At 41.4% G+C, this 11409-nt stretch overlaps 1 protein-coding gene across 1 annotated transcript in view; it reads left to right on the forward strand.

Annotated features, from left to right (window-relative positions):
- Window positions 1–8921, forward strand: part of JADE2 (jade family PHD finger 2) — a 143584-nt gene extending 134663 nt beyond the window's left edge. Inside the window, exons 11-12 of the mRNA XM_053376823.1 lie at window positions 6257–6385; window positions 7865–8921. Coding sequence (XP_053232798.1) covers window positions 6257–6385; window positions 7865–8757 — 1022 coding nt within the window. The 3' untranslated portion in view covers window positions 8758–8921. The remainder of the gene's footprint in view (window positions 1–6256; window positions 6386–7864) is intronic.
- The last annotated feature ends 2488 nt before the right edge of the window (window positions 8922–11409 follow it).

An 11409-nucleotide genomic window follows, 5' to 3' on the forward strand; every position in this document is an offset into this window, starting at 1 on the left:
AATGGCATGACTCATCCTATTGCTGCAACAGTCTGTGGGGGTCACACATTTCATAGACTTAATTTGCTAGGGTTACTTCCTCATTGGCTAATATTTCACTTCAACATGTTTGTGCAGATTTACAGATTAGGTTGGGAGTCAGGTGTCAAACGGGAGCCTGCATAGCAGAAAAGGGGAGTTATATTTATGCTTAATTATTGCCAGATTGAGGGGGGGTTGCAATAATTGGGGCACATTACTTAACAGCAGCTTTTCACTCAATTAATGGAAATAAACGGGAAAATGGAGATAGCAGTGGAATTAGGACCACTTTGGAAATTCTGTGTCCAAACAATATTGCCATAAGCAGAACTATTAAGAGGGGCGGGGAAAACAGAAGGTGAAGGTGGTAGGGATGTCATGAAAACCTTCAGTGCATCAAGAATTGATGCTTATCCCAGAAGCAAGTTACACAGTGACTAAGGGAACAAAATTCATTTCAGGCTGAATAATTTGAAGTCCTTCTTTGTGAACATTCTATGGAGCGTATATGTTCAAAATAGTGCTTTGCCCTTCTTTCTTTCTTGCTTGCTTGCTTGCTTTTTTGCAGACCTTGAATTTTCCGTAACTAGTAGCAAAGCAGCCAGCATTCTAGAAAACATGTGAATTTGCAACAATAATTTATTTATTTTAGTAGCTCTGTTTGAATACACTAATAAACTCTTGTGAAGATAGCAGTCATCATGGCACAACTAATCAATATAACCTACCTACAAGAATATTCAAATATTATCTTGGAATTTCAATTCCTATACAGTGGTACCTCGGGTTAAGTACTTAATTCGTACTGGGGGTTGTTCTTAACCTGAAACTGTTCTTAACCTGAAGCACCACTTTAGCTAATGGGGCCTTCTGCTGCCGCTGCGCCCCCGGAGCACAATTTCTGTTCTCATCCTGAAGCAAAGTTCTTAACCCGAGGTACTATTTCTTCGTTAGCAGAGTCTGTAACCTGAAGTGTATGTAACCTGCAGCGTATGTAACCCAAGGTACCACTGTATTACATGCAAAATGCCATAATAAATACAAATGATGACTGGTATCCAGAGTGAGTCATGGGTACGTCTGCACAAGCATGGGTGGTTTTTTCTTTCTTTCAGCCTCTTTCCACCTTTGGGCATAGCTGTCAACTTTTCCCTTTTCTTGCGAGGAATCCTATTCGGAATAAGGGAATATCCCTTTAAAAAAGGGAAACGTTGACAGCTATGCCTTTGGGAGAGCACTAAGGTTGAGGAGTTTCCACCAGAAACAGTGAGATAAAAATACCATGTGGATGCATAGAACTTGTGCAATGCATTTATAGTTGTGAACCACTTAAAAGCCATTTTGGCATATAAGCAATATTCAAACTAATAAAGAATTGGAGGAATCCAACATAGCACTGAGCAGGTCACTCCATCAGCATACGTATTTCTCAAGTTTCACCCTCACAAGTTGTGGTGATAGCCATTTACTTGAGTTTCAAAAAGGATTGACAAACTGATTTAAGAATTGGTCTATCAATGGTTAATGATAGCTGAAAGGAGCCTTGTGGACCTCCAGCTGTTGTTGGACAACAGAGAGTCCTTATCCTGTCTGTGACTCCTTCCCTACTCACCCCTGTCTTTGCTGCAGAATTTGGATCGGGGCTTTTTGTTTGTGTTCCTTACACAGAGTATATATAGGCCTGCATGTAATCAGACTTCAGATAAGGGAACTGTTGTTTATATAGGGTGATAATGGTAACCTTGAGAATTCAGTTGAACTATATTATCCATGAGCCACATTTGGATTAGAAGTGTGTTAATATTGCATGTATGCTTGGGAAAGACTGTCCCCACCTGCTAATCTAGCGGTTGTTCCTGCCAAAATAAGCTGTCAAGGAGAATATTGCAGCTACCATTTGATTCACATGGCAGCTTCCATGCCGGTTTTGTAATTAGCCAGGATGTTTTGGTGCAGGTGTTTTGTTTCAGTCGCCTACTCCAAATGGTTCACATTTGCCAGTTTAGATTTTTATTTTATTTTTTACAGGAGCTGAACTGATTGGAGCTGAGTTGTCTTTTCTGTTTCAGTTGTAGTTGAGATTTGACTGCTAGCCTCAGGTGATGCAGACTTCCACAAAAGAGCTAGTGAGATTGAGAGAGACTTGAGACTGAAGAAGCTCTTTCCGGCTTCCTGTTAAGTGAAGTGGAGCTTTGCCAGTGACAAATGCGGAAATGGGATCAAGCCACAAATATCACTTCTGTGATTTAAGGAGAAATTGCAGCTTCACTAGAAAAAGCAATCTCAGCCATGAACACAATCATAAGGCAGGCAGCATCTTTGTTTACTGCTCTCTATGATTGTAAGCCTTTAGGCAGAGCCTCTCCCCCACCTCCAGCTGGGTGTAGCACCTAATTATTTTACCTGTTTTAAAAATAGTTATAACAAGAATACATGGGCCTCATGCTTATCTCCCCATTTATACAAATCAAACCTCTATTTAAGTGAAATAGGAATAGGTTTTTGTTTTTGTTTTTCCGAGACTGATATGCAGATCATTCGCATACATGCCACTCTGCTTTGGCAGTCACTAGCTAGACCTGCGATAATCATTTTCACACATACTTTCTACTTACAATGTGTTTGGATAAATAATCACTCTTGCCCTGGGAGTTTAATTTTGGCACATCGTTCTGTAATCCCAGTGGTCACAGAGGCTATTAAGTAACCCCAAGAAATGCATGAGAGTTGCATTTCACTCTTTTGATCTGTAGCCCAGAAGCCTTTACTTCCAAAACAAATCTGTTTTCTTGGAAATGTGCTTAAAGTGGCCTTTCGTGCTGTCACTTGTGGTCACTTTGGAAGCTTGGCTTGTGAAAGACGAAGTTATGGAAATTCTTGTAGCCTGTCCTATATATCACAGTGTAGGTTGTATATTCATGTGATACTCCAGTAGGCAACTATATAAGGGCTATTAATGGCGCAGGTTATGGCCCATGATAATCGGGTTTGTGGTTGCCACTAGCCAGGCCACCCTGCCAGCCCCTCCTCCACTTTGCAAGCAGGAAAAAAATGCATTATCTGTAGCTGCTGAAGGAGTAGTTAAATAGATGCAACTTTTCTCCTTCAAGGTTTCTGACTAATGTATTTCCTCTTAGCACCCCTAAGAACAGCCAAGCAAGTTTCATGGAAGGAATAACATGTTACCTGGCCTCTCTCTATCTTTTAGCAAGTAGAAACCATAGCTGGGGTGAGGGAGGGGGAGAGAGATAACCATCTGGACCAGGAGCATCTGCTGAGAGTAGGGGGAAGATAGCCCCCCCCCCAGTGTCATTTCTCTTGAAGCTGCTTATTTGTATGGTAAAGGAGGACTTGTGTTTATGCAGCCTGTAAATGTATCCCCCCCCCCAAATTGGGCAAATACTAATTTGCAGGAAGAGATTGGGAAAATATATCATGGGGCAATGGGAGACTTAACTCTGTTCCCCAGCCCAACAGTCTCAGTCTGTATCACACCTCCCTCCCCAGATGCTCTTTTCCAAAATTTAAAGAGATGGAAGAGCCAATTGTGCAACTTCCTTGTCTCATCTAGTTTCGCCCCCAGATACACAAAAATACCAAATTGCCACTCTAAGGAGGATGGGCACAAAGTTTTGGTATTGACTTCTTCAGAGCTTTGGTCCAGGAACTGGCACTTGCAGGTTTCTCTTTAACCCACTTCTGGTTTCCAGAGGAGGAAATGGTTGAGATGAGCAATAGACTGCCAGCAGCTTCTATGAAGTGGGCGCCCTGGTAGGAGGCAGTGGGCTGGAAGATGAAGTGCTATAGGCCATATGTTGCTCACTGTACTTCACATAATATATTTATGTCTGTACCAATTCCTGGGTGCAAGGGATGAAGGAGGTTTGCTTTTTTATGATTATGGGTCAATTAGACAAAAGATGAAATCACTTCCTCAGCAAGTAGTTACTCTGTGAGTTATAGCCCTGCCAAATTGGCATTGTTTGGAATCGAAAGCCTGCATGGAGCTGGTAGCCCTTGGAAATTGGCTGAATCTCCTCAACTCCTGTTGCATTTAATTGGGCACAAGGATCGGTGTTGTGGATAATTCGTTATTAGTGTTACTATCCTTGCATGGAACGACATGCTTTCTGAACAAAATGCATTGTTGAGATTGACCCAAAATGTCTTTGTCCTCTGTTGTCTTTTCTTTCTGGAGGGAGAAAATTCTTCCTCATCCATCATTAGCCCAGTGCAAGTTATTAATTAATGTATGCCACAGAGATTAATGAGCAACATCTTGGTGAAGCACATTTGGCACACTTCACTTTTGGAGACGGCCCTTGTAAAGTTAAGCTTGCCTTTTTATTTTGCCACTGATGAATAATCATTTAGGCATTGCCTCTTGAAGTGGGAAGGGGCTGCCCGTTTAAAAGTGGGAGTTTTCTATTTATCTCCCGTGAACTGAAAAGCAACCCCCCTAGCTGTCAGACTTTGAAATGCAGCTGTTGTTCCTTTTGACAGACTTCCTTTTCAGAAAGGCTAACATTCATATTGCTGTTTGGAAGCATTGCAGCATCTAAACAAAAGCCAGATACTTTTATTTGTTAAGTCAAGTGAAAAATGGGTCTGCCCTTCTCCAGTTAGCTGGCAGGAATTGAGCAAACATCAATGTTGCTTTTCTTTCTTCCTGGAAGTCAGTTCAGTACTTGTGAGGGCTGGGTGGGGGGAGGGAAGTATTTGATTGGCATGCCTGGAAACATAAATTCTCCACATCAGTGGGTTTATTAAGTGACTACCAAGGACAGCCTAATTAGTTTAAGCCAGCAGTTCTTGAACACCACCACCATTTGTATTCTTCCTCTTAACACCAGACCGTTCTGCATGCTTGGAAATAGGTTCATAATAGTACGGCCTATTGATGTGTACCATGGTAGCTGCTGTGTTTCTCTCTCAACCACCAGCCAGCATGTAGAGGCAATTCTCTTGCATTAAGCAAGTAATCTAACATGAGCTGTCTATTTATCTCACATAACATCAAAACGGGTAGAAGCCTACTAAAACGCAGGGTGTTAGCGTTCCCACAACACTGTTACAACAAGCTGTCCACCACAAGCAGAATCAAGTGTGCAAATTCATTTTTCATGTGGCATCCTAATACGGTCCTAGGTGTAAGCATAAGAAGAGCTTGCTGGATCAGACCAGTGGTCCATCAAGTCCAGCGATCTGTTCCCACAGTGGCCAACCAGATTCCTATGGAAAGCCGTAATCAGGTCCTGAGCACACAAGAGCTCTTCTCTCTTCTGCAGCCTCCAGCAGAAGGAACTCTAGGCAGGACCTCACTGAGAATGCTCAGCATCCCAAGGAATAAGTAAAAAGCTTGGAGAAGTTCCTTTGCTGGAAAAAAAGTAATATTTTAACAAAAGTCCCTTGTAATTTTAGTATGAATCAGCCAAGGGAAATAAATCCTGGGGATCATTCAGATTGTTTTGTATAAATTGAATGTTGGAGCAGGATTCAGTTTAGTTTGTTGTATTTGTGGAATGAGGTCAACTCACACAATGGGACATTTTCCCACCACTATCCCGGCAGCCCCTAAATCTGCTCTGTGGGGAGGGAACCCAGAACAAGTTTAGGTGGTACACAGGGGAAGGGGCAAGGCCCATTACACAAATGGAACTTGTTGCATTTGCATACAGCCGTTGGGCTGTTTTGAATGGAATTAAAGATAAGCAAAGTGTCCTAAAAGATAAAGAACCAGTTGATTACGTCGTCCAATAGCTGGAATGCTCTGCTGACCCAAACTTTCTAGAGATGTGCAAAACTGGTACCATAAAAATGGATTGTGAATCACAGCCTAATAGTCTGATTCACGAAGAGAGGTACTTGACTTTAAAAGATACTGGTTTTAATCCAAGGAGTCTTATTTATTTCAGTGGTTCACATTGAGTTAAATCTTATGTATTCAAATAAACCCGTGTGCCAGTGACCCCATTCGTGTGTCTCAAAACAAAAAAAGTCTTAGACTATGTGACATAGAATTGCAGCCTGTGATGCTTTGCGCATGGGCAAGCAAGTTTGCAATGTCCACTTTCCTAAAATGGTGGTAAATGAATTTTCCATATAACTTCACGCTCTACTAGCAGCCATTGTAATACTTTGTTACATTTTGTTTCTTCTTAGTTTACTCTGTATTTCCTAAGTGTCTGCTGGTTGTGTTTAGTATTAATGATTTCTGTTTTTTAAACCCAAAAAGAGCAAACTGGAAAGAAAACAAAGGGAAGAAGAAGTGACCCAAAAAGAAAAGGAAGAGATGATAGGAAAAGCAGCCCAGAGAAGAAAGAAAAGAGGAAATCGGGGAATGAGTTGGTGCTGGGGCAGCTGGGTAAGTTTGGCTTCAAAAAAGCTGCTTTAGCACCTGTGGAGAGATTACCCAAATGCTTTAAAAATGTTGCCCATGGAGCTTATGGGTGGGGAGTTTAATGATTGCCCCATTCAGAAGCTTTTATTCACATGTTAAGTGATCATGTGAACAGGACTGCACTGAATAGCTATGCCTCAGGCATGTGGGCACTGGCCAGCAAGGACTCAGAGTATCACATGTGCAGTATGCCCAATGGCAGGGACTGGCAGATGGAGTCTTGAGTCCACACAACCTGGAACTCTTGATTGTTATTGGTATTGTAGAACAATTCATACATTAAAGAAAGAAGGTTCTACTGTTAGTGAAGTAATCTTCAATATGACTCCTTTAGCAGGGCTGTTTGTCAGCCAGTGACGCTGAGGCCCTTAGGTGTTACTGCCTGCTGATCCTGAGAAAAATTCTAGTCTCTGTTTACTAGTTAACTATACCAAACTGATTCTTTATGAGGATGAGGAAGTACTAATGTATTTGTGAACCCCATGTGTTTCGTGAAAAGAGTTGGCTATTTAGATCATAAAGAATCCACTCACTCACTCCGTGGGAGTTCATCCAAGTCTAGGAGTTTCCATCTGTGTAGAGGAGGGATCCCTGACCTTTTTGGACTAGGCACGCCTGGAAATCTAAGAAACAGTTGTGGGCACCACAGTATACCCATTTCACAGAAGAAAAGCAAGCAGTTCTCAGGTACTCCCCCTCAAACAACAAACAAAACAGCCGCCCACACTCCAAAACAAATAAAACAGAAACAGCCAAAAAAGAGAGTGGGGGAAAAAAACCCAGACAAGGAAAAGGACCCCCAACAAACTGACAAAGCACCACCATGTGGGGCCGAGAGGAAATCTGGCGAAAGCAAGGATGCCTTGTATCCCGCCCGGGGGGGGGGGGGAGTGAACATGTCAAATTGAAAATACTAAGAAATTGGAAGGGTGCCATTATGTATGCAGGTGCCGTGTTGGAGACCCTAGGTTGTAAAGCTAATGATTCTCCTCTTGTTCATTCCTAGCTATAGAGTTTCATGTTACTATATCAGGGCTTTGTATCCAGCCATGATAAAATATTTGATGCAAATAGGTGGCCGTGTGATTCACATTAAGGCTTCCCCCGACTGAACAATCTACTTAGGTGTTGTGTTTTAGAAAGATGACACAATGATATGTAATGTCACATTTTGCCTTGGTCTTTCTGAAACTTCTGTCTGCCTAATTACTGACCCAAATTTATTTATTTGTTTGTTTGTTTGTTTCCGTAGCCACCCTGTACCGTAAAGCCCCGTGCTGAGTTACAACAATGTATATACAATTATAAAAATTAGATTAAAATGTTACAATTATAAACAAATAAAACTGTTCTAATTGGAACAGAAATTACCTTTGTGACGGCGGTTAAATGTTTACTGAATCCTAAGGCGTCCTGTTCTTTTTCTACTCCTTTTTGGTTTAGGTTTGTCCACTTCCTTTCCCATTGATGGGACCTTCTTCAACAGCTGGCTGGCTCAATCTGTACAGATCACCACTGAGAACATGGCAATGAGCGAGTGGTCCTTGAACAATGACCACCATGAAGACACCACCCCAGGCCTTTCTGAGGAACTTCTGCAAGACGAAGAGACCTTGCTGAGTTTCATGATGGATCATTCCCTGAAGTCCCCGTTGAAGCACAGTGACACCGCAAAGAAAGCTAGGAGCAAAGTGCGAACGCACACAAAGAAGAAAGTGGCAAGGAACGGCTTGAGTACCATCTTTAAGAGACAAGAGGACTCACATCACTGGACTAACGTGAGCTCTTTGCCAGATAGCACCACCAAGTCCTCACCCCATGATTTAAGAAACAGCAAAGCAGAGAAAGGTGGGGACAAACTTCAGCCAGAGCGCAAGATGATGTGCGAAGTGAAAAAGTCGGCTAAGAAGGGCTCTTCACACCCCACAACTCTTCCAAAAGCAAATGATTCACATGCCTCCCAGAGCCTGATAAGTAACCTGAGCAATGAGAAGGAGGAACCACTGAAATATACTCCATCTTCTGATCCCAAACCCCTGGTTAAAGTGCCTGATTCAGTAGGTAGTCCGAAAACAGTAGTGAGGTTCAGATTACCAAAAGAAGGCAGAGGGACTCAGAGATCCCAGAGCGAGAAGCCTGCTGAGCTGGTTAATGGACCTTCAGGAAGTGAGAGGTCGAAAGTTATCTTACACCCTTTTGACAATGAGACTGATGGCTACTTCTCAGATGCAGAAATGAGTGACTCTGACACAGAATCTGGTAGTGGCAGAGGGCACCATAGCCAATTAGATTCAGGAAATGAGGATAATTTCAGAATGAGCATTTTGGCATCCTAATACGCCAGATAGACCAATTGTGACAGCTCTGTGAGCCCTAAATCCAGTTACAACTGCCATGTCTAATTTCCACCTGGTATCATAACAGAGGGTTTTGTTTTTTGTTTCGTTTTTAATTTGTATATATAGTTTAAGAAAAAAGAACTGTTGTTTTTCCTCTTCTCTGTTTGACTCAAAGCTTCACTGACTTAGACTTATATACTGTAACAGTAGCTAGCCTCTCCTAGTCAAAACATGTGTATCATAGTGAAACAAAATGCAAGCATGTGCATTATTAGGGGCTAGTGCTTGCTGGTAGTGAGCAGGACATCCTAGAATTTTAACGAGGCGGCCTGAGATTGCCAGTATCTGTTGTTCATGCAGGGATGACAGTTTTATGGGCATTATTTAAACCAAGCAAATAGATTTCATGGTCTGCCTGGTATTGCCTCTGTTTAGCAGGCTGCAGAATGGGGGTACTATTGTAGTAGCCAACTATATACACATAACTTATGGAAAAGTAAATTGTGTGTGTGCATGTGTGCGTGTATGCATACATCTGCAGGATTTGTCAGTGTGTGTGTGCGTGCGCGCAACTATGAAGTAAAATAAGCGATAATTTTTTTAAGAAGCACAACGAGCTTATTTGAAGAAAGCACTTAATGGTTGGAGGAAAGACAACATTGTATTTATGGTCTTTTAAATCCTTGATTTTTCTTTTTTACCTCCAGTTTGATCCAAGTCCATCCAAGGGTTCAGGAACCAAGATTTAGCCCTATCACTCACAACTTATCAGCTGGGCAGCACCATAAACCCTCATCCAAGGGTCTAGGTAGATAAAGAATGACATATCTTTGTTAAAGCTGCTCTGCTTTTAATCAGTATGCATCCTGAGTGACATCCGATATTATTTATTGGTAAAACCTAAACCTTTGGTTGTCTGAAGCAATTCCCGTAATTTGCTCAGGTTGATTAAAGTAGCCTCTTACCAAAACACAATGGAGATAATAGGACGGAAGATGCAACTCCACGAACCTGAGAAAAATATTACTCAAATGAGTTGGGGTTTTGTTTTGTTTTTTTAATCAAATGGCTTCAGTTCCCATAAAAGAGGTCAGTCTACATTTTCAGCATAAATACCCAAATTATGGCTCCTGTTCAGGGAGCAAAACATGTACAGTGGTGCCTCGCAAGACGAAATTAATTCGTTCCGCGAGTCTTTTCGTCTTGCGCGGTTTTTCGTCTTGCGAAGCATGGTCCGTCGCAACTGCACCTCTTCAATCGGCTTTAAGAAAAAAGGAAACAAACTCGCAAGACGTTTTCGTCTTGCGAAGCAAGCCCATAGGGGAAATCGTCTTGTGAAGCAACTCAAAAAACGAAAAACTCTTTCGTCTTGCGAGTTTTTCGTCTTCCGAGGCATTCGTCTTGCGAGGTACCACTGTAAATCTCCTCTGTACAATCATTTTACTGTAGACATCGAGAGGCGATTGAACCTTTTTTCCTTTGCCATTTCTTTTCTTTCTTTCTTTGTAATGGAATTGATGGTTTTCCTACCCTTTCCTCCCTTGCATTTCATAACTGAAATCCTACTAGGAGGCCATTGAAAGTGATAGACAGATGTCACCGTTCTAAATATTTCAATACTGTTGTGCATAAATTGTGTCTAGTACGCCTTAAGTGTCATTCATAAACTCATATTACCTATGAGTCACACAGGTTTTCCATGTTTGCACTTAATTACACCATTACTTCAGTTTTGGCTTCAAAGGTCATGGTTAAGGTTTGCTACATACTTTCTTGGAGTGACCCCAGTGTGAGCTCAGGGAACAAAAACAAAAAGAAAAGTGAACTTCACTAAAACTTTTTGTTGTTGGTATGTTACTTTAAATGTGTGTATGTGAGCGTGTGCGTATAGATATAGATATATATATACTGGGACACTTCCGCTTGTTAATCCATCACTTTCAAACTGGGGGAGATGAAGACGTTGCAGTTGTTCAGATGAATCAGTTAAATTATTTTATGGATGCCAAAGAATATTTTGAGAATAGCACAGCCAGAAACCGGAAATTTGTCATTTTGGGGAGGGGGGGGTGATGAATGAATGAAAGCTGTTTAGCTGCAAAAGGACTAAATCAGTGTTCATGACACAGCTGAGGCATTAGGTTGCAAGCTTGCTGAAGATGATGCTTTTATCATTTGGATCACATCCCACCATTTTGATTTCTGATGCTCTTTGCTCATTGCATTCTGAGCAATGTTGGTTTTATGTTTTCTGATGCCAGACATTGGCTGTCCTTGGTTTTTTGAGAGTCAGTCATTTTACAAGCCTTCCAAAGTCCTTAATATCACTCCAGTTGAGCCACAACTTGGAGTACCTTTATTCTGGAAAAAAACCAAAATCAGGAGCCAAACACACATCAGTGTTTTTGCTGATTTGAGAAGTTATGTTTGCAAAATGATTTTTCAAAAGCACTGACTGAAATGGAACAATTTGGTATTTGCCTAACCCATATGAGTTGGCAAGTAAATTCTGCTCCTTAATTAAGGCTTGGTATGTTCAGATAATGTTAAATACAGTAAATAGGACTTAGTTTTATCTTATCAAGCTTGCTAGGCTTTAGCTACAATATCCTAGTTATGTCATACAAATAATCAATATGCTGCCTTTTA

Source organism: Podarcis raffonei, chromosome 2 (genome assembly GCF_027172205.1).
Source record: "Podarcis raffonei isolate rPodRaf1 chromosome 2, rPodRaf1.pri, whole genome shotgun sequence".
Taxonomy (NCBI): domain Eukaryota; kingdom Metazoa; phylum Chordata; class Lepidosauria; order Squamata; family Lacertidae; genus Podarcis; species Podarcis raffonei.